Source organism: Psilocybe cubensis, chromosome 12 (assembly GCF_017499595.1).
Source record: "Psilocybe cubensis strain MGC-MH-2018 chromosome 12, whole genome shotgun sequence".
Taxonomy (NCBI): Eukaryota; Fungi; Basidiomycota; class Agaricomycetes; order Agaricales; family Agrocybaceae; genus Psilocybe; species Psilocybe cubensis.
In genome coordinates this window covers 1,276,735-1,299,393 of record NC_063010.1, presented here as the reverse complement: position 1 = coordinate 1,299,393, position 22,659 = coordinate 1,276,735, and the positions used below count along the sequence as shown (strand labels likewise).

At 47.2% G+C, this 22,659-nt stretch overlaps 10 protein-coding genes across 10 annotated transcripts; 4 read left to right on the top strand and 6 right to left on the bottom strand.

Moving 5' to 3' along the window:
- Nucleotides 1–167: 167 nt before the first annotated feature.
- On the top strand, nt 168–5,159 carry JR316_0012401 (uncharacterized protein; the record flags this gene model as incomplete). Its single annotated transcript, XM_047898026.1, has 4 exons — nt 168–472; nt 533–687; nt 778–1,011; nt 1,093–5,159. The coding sequence occupies 4 exons, from the start codon at nt 168–170 to the stop codon at nt 5,157–5,159; spliced, it is 4,761 nt and encodes a 1,586-aa protein (XP_047742915.1).
- Nucleotides 5,160–5,805: 646 nt separating this feature from the next.
- On the top strand, nt 5,806–6,405 carry JR316_0012400 (Ubiquitin-like protein pmt3/smt3; the record flags this gene model as incomplete). Its single annotated transcript, XM_047898025.1, has 4 exons — nt 5,806–6,074; nt 6,170–6,237; nt 6,289–6,312; nt 6,374–6,405. The coding sequence occupies 4 exons, from the start codon at nt 5,806–5,808 to the stop codon at nt 6,403–6,405; spliced, it is 393 nt and encodes a 130-aa protein (XP_047742914.1).
- A 370-nt stretch (nt 6,406–6,775) lies between these two features.
- On the bottom strand, nt 6,776–8,279 carry JR316_0012399 (putative zinc metalloprotease; the record flags this gene model as incomplete). The annotated part of the gene is made up of 3 exons (XM_047898024.1): nt 6,776–7,275; nt 7,338–8,129; nt 8,276–8,279. 3 exons carry the CDS (start codon nt 8,277–8,279, stop codon nt 6,776–6,778), a joined length of 1,296 nt encoding a protein of 431 aa, XP_047742913.1.
- A 1,159-nt stretch (nt 8,280–9,438) lies between these two features.
- Nucleotides 9,439–9,987, top strand: JR316_0012398 (uncharacterized protein; the record flags this gene model as incomplete). Its single annotated transcript, XM_047898023.1, has 1 exon — nt 9,439–9,987. One exon carries the CDS (start codon nt 9,439–9,441, stop codon nt 9,985–9,987), a length of 549 nt encoding a protein of 182 aa, XP_047742912.1.
- Nucleotides 9,988–10,207: 220 nt separating this feature from the next.
- JR316_0012397 (uncharacterized protein) lies at nt 10,208–11,602 on the bottom strand (the record flags this gene model as incomplete). Its single annotated transcript, XM_047898022.1, has 1 exon — nt 10,208–11,602. The coding sequence occupies one exon, from the start codon at nt 11,600–11,602 to the stop codon at nt 10,208–10,210; it is 1,395 nt and encodes a 464-aa protein (XP_047742911.1).
- A 521-nt stretch (nt 11,603–12,123) lies between these two features.
- JR316_0012396 (uncharacterized protein) lies at nt 12,124–13,519 on the bottom strand (the record flags this gene model as incomplete). The annotated part of the gene is made up of 2 exons (XM_047898021.1): nt 12,124–13,352; nt 13,426–13,519. 2 exons carry the CDS (start codon nt 13,517–13,519, stop codon nt 12,124–12,126), a joined length of 1,323 nt encoding a protein of 440 aa, XP_047742910.1.
- A 248-nt stretch (nt 13,520–13,767) lies between these two features.
- JR316_0012395 (DNA oxidative demethylase ALKBH2) lies at nt 13,768–14,908 on the bottom strand (the record flags this gene model as incomplete). The annotated part of the gene is made up of 4 exons (XM_047898020.1): nt 13,768–14,409; nt 14,463–14,553; nt 14,609–14,663; nt 14,731–14,908. 4 exons carry the CDS (start codon nt 14,906–14,908, stop codon nt 13,768–13,770), a joined length of 966 nt encoding a protein of 321 aa, XP_047742909.1.
- A 535-nt stretch (nt 14,909–15,443) lies between these two features.
- JR316_0012394 (uncharacterized protein) lies at nt 15,444–16,079 on the bottom strand (the record flags this gene model as incomplete). The annotated part of the gene is made up of 1 exon (XM_047898019.1): nt 15,444–16,079. One exon carries the CDS (start codon nt 16,077–16,079, stop codon nt 15,444–15,446), a length of 636 nt encoding a protein of 211 aa, XP_047742908.1.
- A 1,543-nt stretch (nt 16,080–17,622) lies between these two features.
- On the bottom strand, nt 17,623–18,288 carry JR316_0012393 (uncharacterized protein; the record flags this gene model as incomplete). Its single annotated transcript, XM_047898018.1, has 1 exon — nt 17,623–18,288. One exon carries the CDS (start codon nt 18,286–18,288, stop codon nt 17,623–17,625), a length of 666 nt encoding a protein of 221 aa, XP_047742907.1.
- A 2,947-nt stretch (nt 18,289–21,235) lies between these two features.
- Nucleotides 21,236–22,324, top strand: JR316_0012392 (Amino-acid permease BAT1; the record flags this gene model as incomplete). The annotated part of the gene is made up of 6 exons (XM_047898017.1): nt 21,236–21,450; nt 21,522–21,643; nt 21,701–21,811; nt 21,866–22,011; nt 22,073–22,196; nt 22,248–22,324. The coding sequence occupies 6 exons, from the start codon at nt 21,236–21,238 to the stop codon at nt 22,322–22,324; spliced, it is 795 nt and encodes a 264-aa protein (XP_047742906.1).
- Between the last annotated feature and the right edge of the window lie 335 nt (nt 22,325–22,659).

Genomic DNA, 22,659 nt, shown 5'->3' with positions numbered 1-22,659 from the left:
AGTGACATCATTAATGCTGACTAATCAAACGGGCCAAGGGGGTATGTCAAGGTTGACTTTGATCCAAGACTCGCGTATGCTCACTGTCTCTGTTCCTCCGACCTCCTCCATTTTTTCTTCTCAATATCTTATCCTCCAATAATAACGACAGAGGCGACGTCTAGGACATGGTGCACCGTCCAGCAGACTCACGCCTGCTCACAAACCTCCTGCAGCAAGAGAAGGAATACATCAAGCAGCTAAACCAGGTTCTAGACACCTCTAATGTCTCTCTGGCATCTTTCGGTGCCTATGCAGCAGCGTCACCGCGCCCTGCTTCCCAGGTCATCATGTCGGTCGCTGGTTCACTAGCAGCGGCCGACGAAGCGCTCAGAAGATACGTCCATGGTGTCGAAGAATGGAGGGATGCCATGCGCGCGTTGAAGGACGCCGAAGACGAGGTTGGGAATATCATGAGAGACAGGGAAATTCTGTACGTTCTCGACACATATATTCACTAGGCTGTGGGAGAACTTACTCGCAATTCATCAAGGGTCACTCGGTTGATCAAGGCTTCCAAGTCGCACAAGAGCGGTTCTAGCAACTTCCGTGATTCACTGTTGTTGGGAAACCAGCGCTTCCCATCGTCCTCTTCTCTTTCGTCGTCTTTCCTCGGACAGCAGGATTCGCCTTCACCTAGTTCATCTCGTACGTTACCTTCGTTACTGTGCTATTACGTTGTGTTATCAATTTACGAATGATGGTTGTGCTGACCGTTAATGTCTCATCTGTAAACAGGGCCGTTGTCTGCGGCATTCTCCTCGTCGAAGCTAGCTGCCGCACAGACGGAGCTGCAGGCTTGTGAAACACATCTCGCGGCTAAGGAACGCGAGCTTGAGCTGAAGCGGAATGCTGCAATCCGCGATGGGCTCGGGGCTCGCGCCAAAGCCATGATGGAATGCGGTTGGGCATGGAGTCAGCTCGGGAAAGATTCTCTTCGCGCTTTGGAAGAGTTGAAGGCAGAGAACGTCGGTATGTTAATTTTTTTTTATCTTTGACAGTTTATATGCCCTACAGTATTGTTCTAACATGCATGTTTCGTTTCCTTCTTAGAACGCCGTGCTTCCTACATACACGAACCCTATTTGGGAGAAACTCTCGAAGCCAGCCGCGAAAATACAGATCCCCACTCTACCCGACCGTCGTTCGATTTGTCCTCCATTGGGCCTTCTCAGTCTGCATCCCAGGTGAACCTGAACAACAATGACATCCCCCCTGCTGTCCATATCGGTTCCATAATGAATTCCGGATTATTCGGCGAGCCTTCCGCGAGACAGGAACATAATGAGAACACGCAGCCAAACAATGACGACGAAAATCACCAACCACACGAGACGACCTCTGGACTACGTCCCTCCTCGGGGGTGTCAACCACTCTATCGTCTGTATCTGCCACGCCGGCAACTTATAAGGTGGAAACGGTAACATATGCAGCAGCCGTAGCTGTACATGTTCCAGGCCGAGAAGCTTCGTCGAGTGCTGGCACCAGCAGCCCGCAAGTTCCCACATCGAGCGAGCTGTTCAAGGACGATCGCGACCACCGCGATTCCCACAATTCAGTTCGGATACCGGCGCCTCATGCACTCGAGGGATATGCATTCGATATACCCACAGCTGTTCCGGATCGGCAGCCTGTCGCGGGGCCGTCTGGCCAGCAACAGAACCTGCAGCGGAGGACCTCGTCGAGGTCTGCCACGCCGTCTGCGTCAGGCAGGTCGACGCCGCAGACGACTCCGTTGGTGACACCCCAGCCTGCTGCTTCATATCCGAAACGCCACGTGCTGGAAAGGCGCATTACGGAAGAAGAGATGCGGAGCGCGAGTCAGGATACACAGCGTGGCGGAGAAGAAGCCCGTCAGGATGATGGAGCTTCGAGTACTGAGGACGAGCTCGAGCAGGAAGGGAAGCTGATCCAGGAAGGAAAGTTGGAGGTTGTTGAAAATCCGAGGTTCTTGACCGAGTCCCGTAAAAAGGAGCTCGAAAAGGAGGAAAGGGAAAAGGCTGAAGAAGCGAAGAGGGCTAAGGGGAAAGGCAAGGCTAAGGATGAGGATGAGGATGGCGAGACCAAGGGAAAGGAGAAGAAGAGGTTCCCGTTCTTCCATTCTCATTCTTCATCCCATTCGCACATTGCACGGCCGGCTCAGGTACAGGCTGTAGACGAACAGCAGGGCAATGGTCATGTCAGTTTTGCTACTCCAGAGTCACCCCTCGATGAAGCACCCAAATCCTCAAATGCGTCGCCGTCGAAAGGCTTCCTGGGCAGTATCAAAGGCCTTTTCGTTTCAAGACATCCGAAAGACTCCCCATCGTCCCCGTTGCGCACTAAATTCAAGCGCGATTCTACTTCTCTCGCTGCAAATGAGGTGGATGATCTATACGATTCGGACGACGACCAGTCGCCGACTACCCGAGGTGCAGGCGGAGGTTTACAGAACCTTTTCAGAGGATCCAAAGACAAGGAGCGCACATCGAGTAAATGGCAGACCAGGACAGACAAGAATATCCAGCAACTCACCAGGAAGGGAAGCTTTGATGATGGAAGCGTTGGTAGGCGCGGTGTGGGACTTGGTGCTGCTTTGGAAGGGGGTTTGGCTGGGAACGCGGTGGCGAATGTTGGTGTTGTCAATGCGAATGGGGTTGGCTTGGGCAGGGCCCCTGACGCGAGAGTTGGACCAAGAACGAGGGCGGCGAGCGACGTTGGTGTTATGACGAGTTCTAGTGCTGGTGCGGCTGCGGGTCCTGCTGGGAGGAAGCTGAAGAAAAATCGAACTGGTCCGCCTGTTGCTCCTTCAGCTTCTGGAGTCGCGCTATCTGGAGACGACAAGGGAACCGCCGGGCCTGTGGAGGTGACGACTGCTTCTCGACATCCTCCAGCTGACGTTGGGCAAAAGACAGCCGCTGAGAAACCACCTGTCAGAGCTGTAAGCACCTCTGTGCCACCAGCCAGCAAAGCTACAGGGAAGCCGGCGGGGGTAGGCAATCGTAGGAGCGCCAGTGTGGATGTAAATCCGGAGAGACGAGATTGGGTTCAGGAAGAAAGTCCCAAGGATAGCGGTGATATGATCGTTGACCTAGGATGGAGAAGGAGAACGGCAAGTGAAGTTGGTGGGCCTCGAGATGATGGAAGGCGACCTGCTGCGGTTTCTTCACCTCCTCCAGCAATTCCTGCCTCACGACCGGTGATTCCGCCAGTCAAACCTTTTCATGGTGTGCTCAGAACGACGCCGACGAAAGACTATTCGAGTGACTCTGCTGCGGTTGTCTCTGCGCCTGCAGTGACGAGGAAAAAGAGCCTGACTAAGAAGAAGAATCAAGTTTCTGCAGGTACGACTGCCCCACCTCCCGTACCCGTTGCTTCGAGCTCGATACCTCTGGCTGCACCAGTGCAAAAAGATGTCGTCAACACGCCTTCGCCCGCGAGGAAATCGTCAATGAAGACCTCTGGGACGCCAACTCCCGTTAAGACCTCCCCTGGCAATTCAGGTGCTGTGGGCGGGGCGACCGTTATGCGGTCCGGAGGTGATCGTCCTAGTGGCACTCTTGTCTCTCAGCCCGGCTGGACGGAACAGGCCCAGGTCATGGGTGGAGGCCTGTCTCGGAATTCGTCAATTACCAGCTCGGCGAGCGCGCCGAGCGGTCCTGGTACGCGAGCTAAAAGGCAGACCACTCTTGGGCAGGGTATGGGTGGAAGTGGGTTGGGAAGACGGTCATCGTTAGGCAATTCTAGCCAGGTGTCACTGTCAAGTGGCAAGGCTGGGTCTAGTGCTGCGCGTTCCGGTGCTGCCCATACGAATGGGGCTGTTGTGCAAGCCACCCCTGCTGTGCCTAGTTTGATGAGTATCGTGGAGGACGTGGCGAGGGTGAATAGGGATAGGGAGGGATGGAGCCGCGATCTGAAAGTACAGAAGAATGCGGGTGGGGTGCAGAAGCCAACAGGCATGATTGAACTGGTGAAAGCTCCGCCATCGTTAGGTAGAGAGGAGCTCAGGGCGATGGATGCGGTACAAGTCAGGACATTAGCAGCGGGTGGCCAAACTTCAACGTCAATCACCTCCCCTTCCTCTTCGACGCTGGTGCCTCCTGCCTCATCAAATGCCAGGACGCCTCCGAAGATAAGCATGTTCGAGATCAAGGCTCCGGGCTCGGTGTTCGATCAAAGAGCAAAGGATGTTGAATTGTCGAGAGAGGCTTCAGCATCAGCGCCTACGTTGGTTACAGGTAACACTCATCAACCGGCACAGACGTCAGTGCCAAAGAGTGGACATGCCCAGCCTCGGACGGCAGCCGTCGCGTCTAGTAGTAGTGCGACCCGAATGCTCGGAACCCCTCTGCGAAGCGCGTTGAAGTCTAGCCGTTCGCCTTCCCCTGTTGGGGGGGTTGTGCCGTCAACACTCCCTATGAAGACCTCGAAGGATATCAAGGGCAAAGGAAAGGCCCCTGTTCGACCCACCGACGCTGAGAGCGGCGACAACACTGACGAGTCGGAGTCATACGAGACTGGAAACGAGTTCTATTCTGATCAGGAAGAGGTGGAGAGGGCTGGTGTCGCTGGTCCTTCTTCCTCCGCTTCCACTCTCAAAGCACCTATTGCAAACGGCGGTGTTGTTCCTCGAGCAGTGAATGGCCAGCATCCTGAAAATGATGGACCTAGGTCTGATATATCTCATTCTACGTCTTCGACGGTTTTGGGCGGATCATCATTGCACACACCGTCTTCTCAGCCTCGTAGGAGAAAGAGTGTGCGTGTATCATTGCAACCCACCTTCTCTCCGTCCCCGCCGGCCATTGAATACGAATCTGAGGAGGAAGAAAAGAGGTATTCTCCCTGGAGCGGTGCTAGTTCTAGTTCGCAGGGTCGTGCTTCGGGTCGAGAAACTATGGGTTCCGAAGAGAATAACAGACGTTACAGCATGCCTGCCCCTCTTCCCGCCCCTGTACCAGTTCGAGCAGCGGCACCTACTCATGTTGGTATTTCTCATCGGCAGCCCGAGGTGGTGTACGATATGTGGCAGGATTCTGGATCTGACGAAGACGAGCAATATGTGCGAGCCAAGAGGCTACTAACTCGTGCAGCGAAGAGAGAGAAGGATGTCAGCCGTATGGTCGCCAACAAGGCGTAACTGTTTTTCGACCTTTTCTGTTTTGCGATTCTCTTTTGATTTTGTGTCAGTCACTCTTTGGTTTTTTCTGCTTATGCTATGGGACTATTTAATATCATCGCACCGAACGGCCGCCTATCTCTCTACTTTCCACAACCTGGCGACCCAACACGTTCACTATACATCTCTATCCCGCATCTCTTTTGACCTTACATTACTGGGCTTTCGTTTTCTCTATCCTCTGATTTATTCAAGGCGTTGCTTGATTTGTTCTGTGTATATTTCTGTTTCTCATTATCAGCCCTACACTTCTACTATGAAGCACTATAATTTACTATAAATACTATTGGAATTTATTGGATAAACTGTGTTTGACAGAACCTTTTCGACGAATGTCTGTGCACTCATCATGGTCGACATCGCTACTCCCATGAATGGTTGTGATTATGTAATCTTTCATTTAGATTTCCAGGTCAGAGACTTTCACTGCTTCACTTTGCACACTCGAGCCCCCTCCCTCAAGGCTTCAAGCTTCAGCACTTGAACTTTATATCTACTGCCGCTGTTGTATTTATTTTCAAAGGGAGCATATATATCTTTATTAACCTCCAGGATTTTATAGTTCAGATCTACCATCAACTCTAGCTTGCCCCTACCTACTACAGCCATGTCGGAGGAAGACCATCAGGCGAACACCCAGGAGCACGAGCTCAAGCAGGAAGATGCCAACGCAACCATTAACATCAAGGTGCGTCGTCATTCTCGAAAGAAGCGCGATTTCGGTGAAATCATCGAGTGGCTTATCGATGTTGTGAATTCGCAGGTTGTGAGCTCGTCAGGCGAAGAGGTTTTCTTCAAGATCAAGCGAAGCACCAGGCTTAGCAAGCTCCAGGGAGCCTATGCTAGCAAGGTTGGCAAAGATGTTGGAAGCATCCGGTAAGCCACCGATCTACCTTATTGCATGGCTGCTCTGCGAGATCAGTGCACCTGAGACCCCGCCAAACGCATTGCTTCTAACTCGGCTTGTTCAGATTCCTGTACGATGGGTCCCGGATACAAGAAGATGATACACCTGCGACTCTTGATATGGAAGACAATGGTATGGCCTGCCTAATCGTCGTGGTGTCTCGACTAATTGTGTGGTGAATAGATACCATTGATGTCATGGTAGAGCGTATGTCCCTTCGCTTATCTATCTTCGCACTGTTTGATTTAAATTTTCAATCCTTCTTCAGAGGTTGGAGGATCCCTTGCTGCGCTGCCCTAGGATTTTACTTGAGAAATCAATGTTAAATTTCATCGATGTGTACTTTTTTTTAACTCCTCCCCAGCAACGGAGGTTCAATTTAGTATTTTCCTGTTCCTTTATTTGTATTATGGATAATGCGTCCAAATAACTCTGTTGATATTTTGGTCATTCTGGTTGGTAGCGTAGCATTCTCATTTGATATTGCTCTCTGAGTACCTTCACTCTTTATTCTCGAGCTCATGATCACCTTAGTAGCTATTCTCCACTTCATGTCATGACACACACACACACTGCTTCAATTAAAGATGATCGAGGTGCTTTTCCATTTTTTACACTTTTATGTGACAATACTGATAAAACTCTTCTACTTCCAATGTAGGTGTCAACTTTACCCAGGGAAAGGGAAAGCGGCTGGGCTCTTGAACCCGTTCTTTCCGACGGCCCGCACTCCCATTTGGACGTTGTCTTTCGACAAGTTCACAGTCACAGAGCTTACTTTTCCCACTGGGATGACGCGAGACCATTGAGGCTCGTCTGTCTCTCTCCACACAATCTCATAGCTATCTGCGTTGGGATCTGCAGTCCATCTGAGCGTCGAATTGTTTGTCAATACCGTGGCGTCGATGAACACGTTCTTAGGAGTGCCTGGTGCTTGTGCGAGCGACCACAGTCCTGCGCCATTGACCTTTGCCACCCGAGCAGTGAAGTCGAAGTCGACAAACTCGGCGAGGTCACCGAATTGGACCCCGTTGACCACTCTGACATCCTGGTGTTGATGTGCGAAATTCTCATGGGGTTCTGTGAAGCGAACTGCTGGGAATCCTTGCTGGAGGAATGACTCATGATCTCCGCCACGTAAGTAACGATCTGGGCGATAGATGGTGCGCACTGATTTGTCGATAACAGGTCAGTCAAATACTTGATATCTCCCTTCATTCAATCGAACTAACCATTCAATTGGGTCACAACATTTTGCGCAACTTCAGCAACGAACCGGCCTAGCTGATGCGATGGCGAGTCATTTTCTCCTCCGATCGCTGCGAGGTTCAGATTTTGTTGGGCGGTATTGTTTTGAGGAAGGCCTGAAACGAACATGCGGATGTCCGTCTTATCAACGGTGCCGTCATCAGCTGTTGAACTTCCTACGATGTCGTTGTCGAACATTCCTTGGACATCCACACCATTTTGGGCCAATGTGGTGGCCATAAAGTTGGATCCGAAAAGACCTTGTTCTTCTCCTGCAACGACCGCAAACATAATCGTTGCGGCTGGCTGGTGGGTCGCCATCACTCGAGCTAGTTCCATCGAAACCGCAACACCAGAACCATCGTCGTCTGCGCCAGGTGCGTCGTCCGTGAAATTCAAGATGTCAGTCACTCGAGAATCATAATGGCCAGAGATGACATATACACGGTTAGGCTCAGTGGAACCTTTGAGTGTTGCGACGATATTGCTAATTACAGTGGCGTTTGGGATGCGTGAGGTTGGCTGTTGAACGTAGCTTGGCACCGATACTGTCATTCGCCCGTTAGAAGCAGCAGCAAATGAGCGCATTTCGGATGCGATCCAGTCTCTGGCCGCGCCTATACCGCGGACGGGGTCCGTTTGATTGGATAAAGTGTGTCGTGTGCCGAAGCTTACTAGTTTCTCGATTATCGCTTTGACGCGGTTTGGGTCGACTTTGCTGAGGATTTGGACTAGTTCAGGATCAGGCGCTTGTGGCACCAGTACGTTTCCTGGACCTGGGGGCCATGGGTTAACCGAACCAAAGATCGTTTGAGAAGATACTAAACGTTTGTCAGGAAGCAGTCTTTGCTTGTAGGTCTATCAAGACTTCACTTGCCTTCAACCGCCAACAGACATAATGCATACAAGCTGTGGAAGACACGCATTTCGAATCTCAGATAGTAAAACGTTGAGTATTCTCTATCTGTATACCCTCTTTATGTATTTTTTTACCTCTCTTCGCGAAAGAATTCAGGAGCACGTCCATATGGTACGTCCAAGAGATATGATCTTCTGATCTCATTGCAAGGATGCTTAATGACTAAAATTTAGACAGAAGTCGCAAATTCCAAGCGGGATTACTCTCCGCTAATCGTCTCCTGGGAATAGAATGTATTTTTATAATGGTGCTATGTGGGTGTTCTGGGAATAAAATACCAATGAAAGAATATCAGGATAAAAATGACATTATCTAGTGCAATTTAACTGCGCAGCTTCGAGGTGTGTGGTGAAGGAAAGGCTAGAACACCGAGGTACCTTTCTCGTCTATTATCCAGTATCCGTCTATTATAAATGTTTTTGTAGCATCCACACCTTACAAGTATCTTAACAGTGTTACATTGAATGGGAAATTAACCCATGCGAAATGGCACTCTTTTGACTCAAGTAATATAGTTAATAATAATGAGTTCGTATCAACTACTTCATTGAGATTTGCGATCAGAGCCGCACAACCCACGTTTGCTACTCCACGCTCTCGCACGCAGCCAAAAGTAATTCAACGTTCCGCGAGGTTGGAAAGTTCATTGTCAACTTGCTTGTCCTTCTCTATTGTTCGTGATTATCTCGCGAATTCCATCGAATATTTCTGAAGGGTAGAAGTCATTGTCGCTAGTTCAAACTTGGATCTATTCGGACCACTTACCAATTGGGAGCTCGGCGTACTCGGCATGGACACCTTATCTAATCTACTAAGCGCCGACTTTATCAGATCTATCACTGTCAGGCTTGAACCAAAACATTGACCACAATCACCGTGACAGTAAATCAAGGGTAAGATTCTTTCCTTGTCTGTGCAGCTTTCTAAATATTTATATCCCTGATATTCTTGTTACCTACACGCCCCATTTATCTGTAAATTTTAATGGACGGCAAAACATACACCCCTTTCAACATTATCTTACCCCTATCCATTCCACCGTCTCGAATAGGGGTGAGTACCATTGAATCTCTCCACTAACCATGTCTGAAAAGAGGATATTCAATCAGAAAGCCATCTAGTTATAAACACAAGCACACCCAAGAAAACGTCTACAGTTTATCATTATGTCTCCTTGGTCTTCCGAAATCATGGAATGTTTCCAAAAAATCAAACCTGATCTTGAATCAGATTTTACCCCAGCAGCGTATAACAAGCTGTTGAATACGCTTTTCCCGGTGAATACGCCTTATACCGTCTTTCCTCAGGTCCACCGTCATGAAGATCTTAGCACCCCAACAGCACGCACAACCTTTACCGTGTACTACAGGAACTCGCCCGTCTTCCTTCTGGACCTCCATGCGTACCCCACCCTTTCCCGAATCTCCGCACGAGAGAATGCCGACGATCATATTCGAATACACGTCCGGGACTTACTTCCTTTCTGTCCCTTGCCCACTCTACATGCTATGAGTGCCTTTGGTACCAGACTGGCGTTCTACACCGCCAGTGCTGGGAACTCGATCATGCCTGCCAGGATGCCACCAACTCCGGGACAAGACTGTCAAGATACAACACCATCAGATTGGTGGGACTGTGATCTCATGGAGGATGATGGTGCCATTAGGTTGAAGGAGGTAGTCAACAAAATTAGAAATCAGTGCGAGAATCTGTAAATGAATTTGCCCTTTTCTCATCAACCTCATCATGATTGTGAACAGTTGAACTACAGAATGATTTCATTGCAGTTTAAGACTTTTCAATCATCGAGTCGCGACAATTTTTGTACATGAATCCAGCCCTTCCGCAACCACGAAGCTAATGGAGTAAAAAAACCATCATTAATTATCGATCGCAAGATGCAAAGTATGAGACAAATACGAGGGCATGTTTAATCTAAGCAATCGCGACGGGGCTTCGTTTATCTAGTACTTCTTTGACATGCTGGTACGCGTCTTTATCCACCAGCTCTACTCCATCCCGTGGCAGAATGTCATTCGGAGCATGCAATCCAATGCGGAATCTGCGCTTGTATCCTTGACGGTCATCATGCCCACAGGCATAACCTTCATAATCAACTATATCGCTAGTCCTTGCAGAGATCATGGGAAGAGGATGGAACTGGAAGCTCTGGAGCTTTGGTAACCTTGTTTCAAGACGCGTAAATACGTCTGCCCAGCACGGCTGCGGTGAAGTGGTACGCGTAAGGTCAATGCAGCACCCTAATAATTCGAGGCGGCACAGCGTTTTATGATGGCGGAGAATGTATGACTCGAGGCAGTTTCGCGTAAGTCCACGGGCGGTGTACTGGAAGACGAAGTTGGTAAGGGAAATATGTTCAAGTTTTGGAAGTGTTTCGAAGAGATTCCAGTCGCAGATACGGAGTACATTTGTCGACAATTCGAGCGAGGTGAGATTCTGGGAAGTGTTCATAATAATCGGCAGATCCTTACGCTCCCAAAAGAAAACGAATGGATGGTAATATATGAAATCGCCAGCGGCCACGTTCGACAAGAACCTGAATTTAAGTCGGGTAATCCCCCCCAGAAGGTTTTTCATCCCAGCCATTGCAAATGCATCGCATGGGTACGCAGCCAAATTGGTTATTTCCAAAGTTTGCAGCTGGCCTACGACCATCTTCTCCGGAACCTTTTTATAGTTCTCGTCGTGTATCCCACCCAACAGTTGCATCGTCCTGTCTTGAAGATGGATCCTGGTACGAGGGTTTTCGATTTCGTCCAATTCGCCTGGATCGAAGTTGGCCCCTTCGATTGCGTACCAGTCGTCAGACACTTCAGAAGATAAAATGACTCTCAATGAGTTTACGTTTCTGAAATAAGGAACCATTGCAAGACAAAGGTATTCCCAACCCTTGACGGGAATATCAGGAGTCCACTCCGCTAAAGTTTGGTCTTTGTCGTTCGAGCGGTCGATGTGCCCAAGGGGGTCCTGAACGAGTATAATTTCCTCCACATGTTCTCTCAACTCCATACATTCCAGTTCAAGCCCAATGTTTTGATACCCCTCCAGACTAGCCGTCGTGCGATAAACAGTTAACGTATGAAATGCCCTAGGGCTAACGATAACGTTACAGACTTTTGAAACAAGACGGATTTTGAGCAGCGCGGATCTGTCATCGACGTGACTGAGAATTGCGATGATCAATTCTGGTGGTAGTCGCATATTCTGTACAATGGAAACTCGCGTTCTTCGACTGCGAATCCCCAGCTCAAGCATAGAGTAGAATAGTTGCGCAAGAGCCTGTTCACCTACAAAATTGTTTTCTGCCATGATTTAGAAGGTGGAGGTGTAGATGAGAGTGTCTGGAAAAGTGAAACTTCGAGGTGGTTTGTGCAGGTCAAAGTGAATCAGGTACGCGGCCAACCTTATAATTAGTACTCATGTAGACTCAGTGACCATGATCGATCGGCAGTGCCACCCAATGTTATAAGGATTTGCTTTGAGGGTTGAGACGTAAAAGAATAATCGAAAATGTGAAGGTTGTGCTTTGAGTTGGTTGATTTGAGCAACAACTTCCAACGAAATAATCAACCCCATCACATTCTCCCTCACACAAACCGTGACGAATAGCGATGATTCTTCTCTGCGAGCACTCGGCACAGATACCAGGGGCAATACATTGGTTGAAAAAACGTTTCCACTTCCTGTTTTGACGCCAAGATTCAAAGTTTTTTACAGTCTCGTAGATATACATTCTGAATTTTTGACGAGATTCGCGTCAGAGTGATTGATCTGCAAACGGCCGCCATTTTGCGTTTTTGTATAGTCAATGACCCAAACTAAACAAGCCGTTAGGCCTTACGCTGTGAAATCTTCTGCTGCAAAGACTCGTATGCCGATTTGTCTGAATTTCTTGTTCCATTCGGTGGAGGGTCCGGTGCGTCACGATGGTCGAAGTCGGATCGGTATTCCTCATACTCCGCCTCGCAGACAGGCCAGACATAGCTGTAAAAATAAGAGATGTCTGATGATTCATCATGGCCTTCTGGAACGGGCGTGAAATCGAAGCATTGGAGTTTTTTCAAATGGTCTTTAAACCGTTGAAATGTCGTTGCCCATGTCACATTGGAATCCCATAGATCGATACAACAGTCGTTTAACCTCAATACAAGTAGATTTGGGTGGCGGAGAATAAAGGATTCAATGGATGAAGAATCGGGAGTTGAATCTTCGTTATAGTCCGTGAAAATAAAACTGGAGAAGGAGAGCTTTTCCAGGCCCGGTATCGCGTCTACTTGATCCCAGGATATGATGGAAGTTCGTATATCACTCGACAGGTTCAAGGATGTTAAATTTCGAGCGGTGTTCAGTGCAGACCTCATGTTGATGTTCCAAAAGTTTTCGTAGAAATCAAGCGATTGATGGAACCATTCTGAGTCGTTGGTCACCGTACCGATTTTGAGACTTGTAAGAGGCTCTAAAAGCCACTTGAATTCATGTAAGCCAAAAAGTCCTTCATGTGCCACAAGTGGGCAGATATTCAGTGCCTTTAGATGAGGCGGACGCATCAGTCGTCCCTCTGACGCGATCTTTTGAAAAAACTTGATTTGCAGAAACCTGGGAAATGAGATCTCGATGTCGGATGGCATGCTGTAGCCTGTAGATAAGCAGAGATTATTTGTATCCTCAGGATCAGAACTAGGCAAGTATTCGTCGTAATGACAGTGTGGAAAATGGAGTTGCAATGCGCGAAGGTTCGGAAATTGTGGAAGGCGGAGCAATGAAAGGCAAAACTCTTCGATACTGGTATTCTCGGGATCCCACTTCGGGCTTTCGTCATGCTCGAGGAATGTGATCTCTTCTACACGATAATTCAGATGTGGTGAAGCAGCGATTGCCTCAAAACCTAGCAGATTGGGGATAGGTCCGCGGCACACAGTGAGTTTCTTGAACCCCACGGTGGTGGCAACTGCCTCAAAGTCCTTTCGAATGAGACGGCTTCTGAGTACAGCACGTTTGTCGCCGACATAATTCAGAATTATCGTGATAATTTCCGGGGGCAGAAGTGGGGCTGCTGGTGCTGGAGGGATAGAGGTTGGGCACAATGGTGTCGAAGAACATATTACACTAGAGAATCAATGTGTATTACATACATGAAGCCGTCATATTTTTGAACTTGGAGTCCGCCCCAGAACCGTAGCGCGACGTTTTCTGCACTTTCGAAGGCAGCCGATTGACCTGGTACATTTGAAGCGGTCGGCGTCGTTAACGGTCGTAATTTTTCCGTGAGTGTTCGAACAATTTCACACAGAAGAGAAGAGATGGTATTGGTGAAAGGAAAACTTCGCGACGGGGTTCAGGTTTCAGGTCATTTCTGGTTTAAAGTCACGGGATTTACTTTGAGCCTCATTATAGTCAGTGCTCAGATTTCAAATTCAAATGTTGTCACCTAGAACTAGTGCACAATAAAATAGCAATGTTTTGATACATATGTACTAGGCAGCATTTCTATCTAAGAGGTCCAAAAGATCGAACCCCTTTCCATAAGCAGCATCCCATTTGAAATCGTTTCTTTGGTTTTCATTGCCAAATTCCATCAGCAATTTTTTTGCTTCTTCACTCTTATATACAACTTTTTTCGCTTGATCCTTCGTTTTCCCTGTCGCTCCTTGGCCCCAGATAAGCGATTGGTCTTTGGATATAAACGTAGCGATATGGCGAAATGTGAGGCTGATTCGAGCACCGTCTTCGGCACGCTCTTCGAGAGACTTGATATGTAGTGGACGATTGTCAGGGTTTATCCCATGCAGCCATTTGGCGTTGGTCTCTAAACTCATGACAAACATAGAATTGTGAGGCAGTGGGATACGCTGTGTCACTCGTGGTACACCGAAAGTGGAGACGGATTGACGTGGAGCATCATCAGGTGTTGAATCTAACTGGTGCTGGACTGGGTCATCCACGTCGGCTTTATCTTTCTTCAATCGAAGTGTCATAGTACGCTGGGCACCGAGTGAGACGTTGACGATGCTAGACCCGCGAACAACGTCAATAGTCTTATCAGAGTGGTCGGATATAGCATCCTTTCCATTGCGATAGAACTGAATAAGGACGTGATTCACAGGGTGTTTAAGCACCTGCGGGCATAATTGAGTAAAAGGCATAAAATGTTAGAATAAATTGAGCGAACCTTTTGAACATGTTCACGGATAAGAGCAACTGTTGGAGAAAATGGTAACATTGGTGGGTGCCCGTCCGAAGGAAATCGATACACCGGATAACTTGCAGAAATTTAGCTGGTGATACGGTTAACGGACATCTACCACTCATCCATACCTCCCATCTTCGGCAATTTCACCTTCCATGGCCACCAGTCTAGGAACCTCACCCCCTTGAGATTAACATACGGATTGTTATCAACCCGCAGAACAAAGCTACGCTATATGCTATATGCTCACCTCTATGAGCCATTGTCTCCCATTTCACTTCTGCCTTGAGCTTCTCAAAAGCAGTGTCTGCTATTTCAGTGGGTAGTAGATCGGCAACAAGATACGAGTCTCCACAGCCTATGGCATCGCCCGGTCCTAGCAAAGATGCTTTCGGTGCCTTGGCTCGTTTGTTCAGGTTCGATTGCATTTGGATTACTGGTCAGGATAATTTCAGCAAGTTCCAGGGATGAAGAGTTTATAACGGAGAATAGCGTGAGAAAAGTTCATGTTCGATGATGCGGATGAATCAACGTTTATAGATATAATGTACATTGCCAATCCCAGTTGACACTGACATTAACACTTGAAACTGGAAAGAGGACGCGCCCGCGTTGCACAGCTGCAGTGATTTATTATGTCATGCATTTTCAAGCGGAGTTTGAAGAAACAAACAGCCCCTAAGTCATGAAGTCAAGGTGGTTCAAAAATACTGGTTACAATACAAGATGGGCACTACTTGTCCAAAACTGTTCTAAAAATACAGAGGTCTGTCCATAATGCCTGAGTTGGGGCTATGCAGTGGTAAAAATATCAAAGACCCTAATATATGAAATATAAGTATTCAATGTCCAAGCGAAATATGGTGATCAGAGTGGGGATATGAATAAGGGGATTGCCATTGGCCAATAGTGGTAGATGTCGTTAAATAGAAGCAGAATTTGGAGCTGGAAAATGTGGCCAAATCACTCATCGGCCCTAACCAGTAGCGTCCATTTTCCAATCTTGTCCGGTCTAACTCCAGAGAATTTCGTGAAGCCGACGAGGAAATCTACTCGTTTCACGCCTTGACTAAACTCTGTTCGATACTCGTCAGAGTCAAAGCATACTTTGCATCTGTTTTTGAAAGCCTTGCTGACAGCGTGCTGACCCCTTGGAGAGAGGGTAAGGAATTCCGATTGTGATACTGGGGTGGAAAGGGCTTTGTAAAGGCCAAACACAAGATCGCCCACGCTGACGTAGCCAAATTGTATGTTTCCCGGGATGTTAAGAATCCAGGGCAATTGCTCACAAACAACTGCCATAGATGGAACAGGGGGACTTGTAGCTGGTTGCTGCCAGATGCTTACGGGAATGGATGCATAGTCCATCATCGAGGTAGGGGGTTTGGTGAGGTTGAAGTCAAATGTTGGATTATTTGGAGATAGGACTGGATTGACGAAACCATTTGATTCTGCTGTAGGGTGTAAAGGGTAGTGGGGAGGGACATAGCCGTAGGTTGGTGGTGGTGTTATAGGTCCCCCTGAAGACGGCCAGGATGATGATGACGATGCGGGAGACGCTTTTCCATTGAAGTGGACGTGTCGATTGACTCCAGGCATGGTAGCAAGCAGTTAAATAGATTTGGTAGTGATTAAAAATGTACTAGTAGAGAAGCAGTTAGCTTTTGAGAGCGTTAAAGTTCGACTTGACTATACTCCACCCTATTATATATGGATACAGGAAATTGGCTAGGATCATCAAAAACAAACTTTACTTGACTCATTGATGCACACCGTTCCGCCCCAGGCGAAATAATCCAAGGCGTCACCGCCCCAGTGTCGGGACCTATAGTGTGAGTCGCTCTAACGTGAGTCATATTTCCTATGGCGGCCTTGATTGTGATAGATTAAGAAGAGGGCTATTTAGGCGCCCTGATAAGCTTTGCCAGTATATTTTTAGACGATTACAACTCAAGGCGAGTATCACCGCCATGCATAGCCAATTTCGACAAACCACCTAAAATATATGAAAGCGAAGTAACCAGGAGTGCAATTGTTTCTAACTTTGGTACTTTCGACGTAATGCAGCGTTGAGTTTGTTGAAGCGCCGTAACTATACTCAGAGCGCTCAATGACGTCAGACTCCCTCTTCTTTTCTCATGATCATGACTCGACGGAGAGGATGGGTCTCATACCAAGTCCTTGAAGCTTGAACATTTATTCCAAGCATTTGATGGGTAAAATTTTATTTATCTTTCATTTATTCTATTCACTAGTCTGGATTAATCTGTACTGTGGGAATGAATGTAATTCGAACGTATATTGTGCGTTTATCTTGATGGAGAAGGCCGGTGTAAGCATGGTGCATAGTTGCTCCGGTAAAGGCAATAAATAATTTCGATTAGCGCCTAAGTAATCCTATGACATATGAGATGGTACGTTCCATTTTATCGGGCCACAAATTTCTATACCAAATGAGCATGTGTAACCCTAGTTTGAATTACTTTACTATGACGTTTCTTTCATCGAACAATCAGTGTGATGTGGCGATGACCAAAATTTTCCATGTACCCTTGTATGTGTTTTTAACTGCACTGTAAACTCCACCAAGTCATCTGTAAAATGATCAAAAATTTTGTGGCAGTGGACCACATTGAAGAACTGAAATACTAGCTCTTGCCTGTTGTATAGGTTCTAGAATCTATTAATACAAATCCTGCAAGAGCGGAAGCATCAGTTACAAGGTTTGAACTCGTCCTGGACATATAAATTCTTCATGGGTATGATATTCAACCCCCATCGAAGGTGGGTCGGTGACCTATACACCAACTTATTATCACCAGAAGAAACTTACACATAACCTCTAGCACGTCGTTTCAACATGAAAAGGCGTAACGTTAGGAGCTAATGTCATAATTTTGCTCTATGCACAGCTGGGATCGCCAATGGAGCAATGCCAGACATTACGATGGCTTAAAAACCAGAGACAGATAAGATGGTGACGCTGATCAGAACTCTCCACACCCGCAGCCGGAAACCTGCCCCTTTGTCATCTATTGCCTGGATTCCATGGTACCCCGCGGGCTGATGCGGGCGGAGCAGCATAATATAAGATACACAGAAACGGCCCCATTAACCGATTAAGAAAGAAAGGAAACATACATCAATTGACAGGTTCGGGGTCGTAAGAATCACAGCCCACACTTTCTAGCCATTCGTCAATCTTCATCTTCCTTTGAACACCCCCTGAGATATTTGTGTTCCGAGGCCCCAAACTTCCAATCTTTTTTCCGGATTTGGGGCTGGGTGTTGGATCAAGAGAAGGTTTTCGAACAGGCAAGTGAAGGCGAAGATTCGGCAACGTTGACTTGTTGACTGCGTACTCAAAAATTCGTATCCGTTGTGAGGTGGACAAAAAGGGCGCGGTATGGGACAGAACGGAAAGCTGAAGTTCAATGGGGAGGGAACCAAAGGAGAGGGGAGCCTCAACAGGTTTGTGCAGCATCAGCCTAGAGTATCGGAGGAGATCCACAGCTTCTTTTTTGACTTGTCGTTTATACAGAATGTTGCGGCCAATTATTATCTTCAGCTTAGACTCGAGGTGTGAGAGACCGCACCCGCTACCCCAGGCCAACACCATGAGCTCTTCTTGGGAGGTTGAAAAATCGGCTTTAACCATGGACATGAGGCGATTGTAATCTGCAAGATCATCCGTGCGACCTGCGGCTTCGGATTCATCGAGAGAGTTGTTTGCAAACAAATTCACTTTCTCTAAAGTCCAGTTACGTTCCATAGCGGCAACTATAGCCTTGAGGCCTCGGTACCCCATGCTATTTCCGCTTGCAATGAATTCGTTGAGTCGACAGTTCGCCAAGTACTCTGCCAAAACGTCTACGTCCGTGTACTGTATTCCCGCCAGTGAGACATGCAAAGACCTGAGCGAAGAGACCGCAGGCAGCCTGGAAAAAAGGCTCTGCCTGAAATTAGTAGAGAGGGGATTGTTGGATAGAGACAGGACTCTGAGAAACGGTGTTGCCGCAACGATCGATATAAAGTCTGAAGCTGATTCTGACGTCCCTTGGATTTTATTCTAGTGATAGGTTAGCAGGACGTTATCAGAATATTGTTCCCTCACATTTTTCAACACCAGAGTTCTCAACACCGTTTCCGTCGATCCGTCCGAAGCATGCAGACATCGCAACCAATTGATGAAATACTCAAATCCTTGATCGGTCAAGGAAACCTTATTCAATTCAAGCTCTGACAACCTTCGAGGAAAGCCTGGAAAGTGACTTGAACATGCTTCCGGTCCCGGTCAGCCCCGGGTCTATCTGTTTCATAAAGAAGCATAAGATAGCCTGGACTCACCATCTTCACTTTCCCAGTTAACTCCAGTCCTCAGCCACCGAAATAAACGCTTACACCCATCGTCTCCAAGGCCTGTATATTCGACTTTGAGAACATTGGACGATGAATTTTGTGTGAATTTCAGGATAGGGGGTGGTATGATGTCGACTTTCTACCCAAAGACTGTGAACACGTTTGAATTGTTAATTCGACATTAGACAAACCTGAGTATTCGTCGGAGTCGGAGTCCATCTCAACCAAGTTGGTACTTGAGAAGGACTTCGTGTGAGCCGCCGTGGTCAACCCTGCCGCGCAATTTGCCGAAAAATATTCTCACACTCGTACTGTGGAACCAAGAATATGCGCGGCCAGGAACTCGACTTGAAAGTCCTTCACCTTGTCATTACGATATCGTACCCAAGCTCTGATACAAAAATAAGCATCTTCTCAGGAGCACAAATGGTCAAAGGAGTCCCAAGGAGCGTGTACTCAACATAGTACTGCGCTTTCGTTAGGCTGTGTGGCAGTGGTCAGACTAGAATGCGACTCCGACAGGCTGGCGGTGAGTCTTCGTGAGCCATCTGACCTTAAGGAACGTTGAGACTTAGTACATATATGCAGGACAATAATTTGTGAGCTGTCCTTGAGCTTATCGCCCTCTCCATCAAAAATAGGCGACTCAATGTATACTTGCGACGGATTGTTTAGAATATATGGATCTATCTCCGTGTTATCAGGGCCACATGGGGCGTTTGACGACGTGCGGGAATTCAAAAGAGTTCTCTCTTCCTTGAACCACCCTCATCACGAATTCGTTGCGCAAGATGAGTGACTCCCCCTCCCCGTCCAGAAACAAAGCTAGTTCTATGGCGACGGATGAAGCAGAGTTGGCACGGATGGGATATAGACAGGAGCTGAAGTGAGTCTCCCATTGACAGCCCACTTCCACCATAACTGAATATCTGTACCGACTTTAACTTCTTTCAGGCGAGACTTGGGCGTTCTTCAGGTGTGTTTCTCTCTGAAGCGCGTCCTATTTATATTTTAACGCGTCTTTTTATTGGTGACTAGAATTTCGGCGTGAGTTTTGAGCGAATTTCGCTGTTTCTCCGAATACGTGTTGACCAATTTAAACGCAAATAGGTTTCCTTTTCAATCATCTCCGTCATCACTGGTGTTCCTTCTCTTTTTCTGTATGGCTTGGTTCGTAAACAAATCGGTTGACGTAGTCCACGAGGAGATTTTGATAATGTGTATTTTATTGAAAAGAATACAGGTGGTCCAGCCGTGATGGTATGGGGATGGGTTGTCGTGTGTCTGCATCATTGTCCCTATGTTCTATCAAATATGCTGTACTGAAGTTAAATGTGATCTAGCCTGCTTCACTATGCTTGTCGGACTTGCAATGGCTGGTAACTCCCATTCAGCTCCTGTTATCGTGTACCACAATGGCTGACTACCTTCCTTGTCTCCATAGAAATTTGCAGGTACGAGGGCGTCACTACGGGCGGTCGATTTAGCATGCCGATGATCTTTGTGGAATACTAGTGCACACCCTACGTCTGGGGGTCCTTACTTCTGGGCAGCGATGTTGTCACGAAAGAAAAATGCCCCACTAGCCTCTTGGATCACAGGTATGATGTATATGATTACACTCGATTTTGAACTTTTAATCATAAGAATTTTGTCTGTTTCAAGGCTGGTTTAATTTGCTCGGGCAGGTTGCAGTCACAACAGGAATTAGTTACGCATGTGCTAACTTCATCTCCACGGCATGCACTCTTGGCAACACTGGGTTTGTACCCTCACCCAAAAAAACCATCGGTTAGAAACTACTATAATATGTCATCCTCATGAATAATGATTGAAAATTGAATTTTTAGGTATCTACGCAGCGGTCCTGGCAAGCCAAGGGCTAACAAACACCTTTGGGGTTCACCTTCTTCATATTTTAAACAATATTTCTGTCTGGTGGCATGCGGTGGGCACAACATCCCTGGTGATTGCCATCCTCGCAAAGGCTCCCAGCCACCAATCCGGTAAATTCGTCTTTCGTACGTTCATTGATAACACTGGCCTTCCCGGATCAGAAGGCTGGGGAGAAAGGGCTAGTCATGCCTATGTAGCAGTTATTGGTGTAAGTACCTATGATATCGTTTGCTGACTTGTCCATCCTAACACTGCCCAGATTCTCATGGCTCAGGTATGGGAATACTATTGAGTTCGAATCGCTCTGACATGTTCGACGGATGGACTACAGTATACAATAACTGGTACGTTTATTCAATAGAATAGATGAACGGATAATGATAATGATTACCGTTGAAGGTTTTGATGCTAGCGCTCATGCAAGTCTGAACGTATTATAATTCTAACTTTAAAAACCTGAACTGCTATGTTAGATGACTGAAGAAACTCGCAACGCCGCAATGTCAGGAAGTATTGGAATTATTACAGCCATCGGTGTATCGGCAGTTCTTGGATGGTTTCTTATTCTCGGATTGCTCTTCTCTATACAAAATTTGGACGGAACCTTAGACTCGGCAACCGGACAGCCTGTGACCCAAATCTTCTTGGACACTGTTGGTGAGAAGGGAGCAATCGTACTTATGGTCATAGTCATTGGTGCTATGTACTTTTGCGGGTGAGTGATAACTCCTGTCCTGACTCTAATCATGCAACGAGCCAACCTTTGCTCTTACGCTACGAACACAGGACATTCTCTATTACATCCAATTCAAGAATGACTCTGTATGCTTTTGCTCGTGACGGTGGCATTCCGGGCCATCAATTTTTCGCCAAAGTCAATCCACAATGGAAATCTCCTATTAGAACTGGTATGAAATCTACCATCCAAATGATTTAGCTACTGCTAGTTTACCATGTTCATTTAGTATGGCTTGCGTGCACATTGAGCTTCATTCTTGGTTTACCAAGTTTAGGGAGCTTGGTTGCATTTTCGGCAGCGACATCTATTGCTACTATTGGGCTTTATATATCCTACGGTAGGTTAAATATTGCACTTATGGCTCTGATGTGACCACCAACGCATCTGCTAGGCATCCCAATTGCTCTCCGTGTTATATACCGTGACCAGTTTATTCGGGGACCATTTCATCTGGGGAAATTCTCTTATCCTGTGGCTGTTGTGGCCGTTCTATGGGTAGTGTTTATCTCTATTGGTTTCATTCTTCCGCAGGTCAACGTAAGTCAAGCTTCTGTCCGTTCCAGGATCCCAGGTTGACTGACTAAATAAATTGGAATAGCCCGTCGATTCCCAGACACTTAATTATTCTATCGTCGCAGTAGGCATAATTATGGTGTATAGCTTGGGCTTTTGGGTGCTCAGCGCCCGAAACTGGTTTATCGGACCAGTGCAACAAATCGCAGGTAAATACAGTTATCCGCATCATGCCGTTTGACTCCTTTGATTTTTTATAGCTGAAGAGATGGGTATCGATGTTATGGATCCCTCCAAGGCCCAAGTGTTTGAGAAAGATAAAGCCGCAGTTGCATAGGATTGACGTTGATATACGTATGCAATGTTGCAGTGTATAGCATATTTTACTGAAATTGTGAAATGTGTGGGTAGACTTTGATCATCTGAACGTTTAGGGAGGGGCATGGGAATGTGGAATTCAATAATTCAAGTTCTTAAAACTACCTCTATGAACAGATTCTGCCCTTTCAATACTTAGTAGCTCAACCTATCAAGTAATTACTAGTCCAAAACCGTTTAACGTCCGGTCAGTTGTCCACTACCGTCGCTGCAGTATGACAGGCCATTTTTGTACCCGGGTGGCCGCTAAATATGAATGGTGACCCGGGGATTGAAAAAACTGCCAGCGGCACC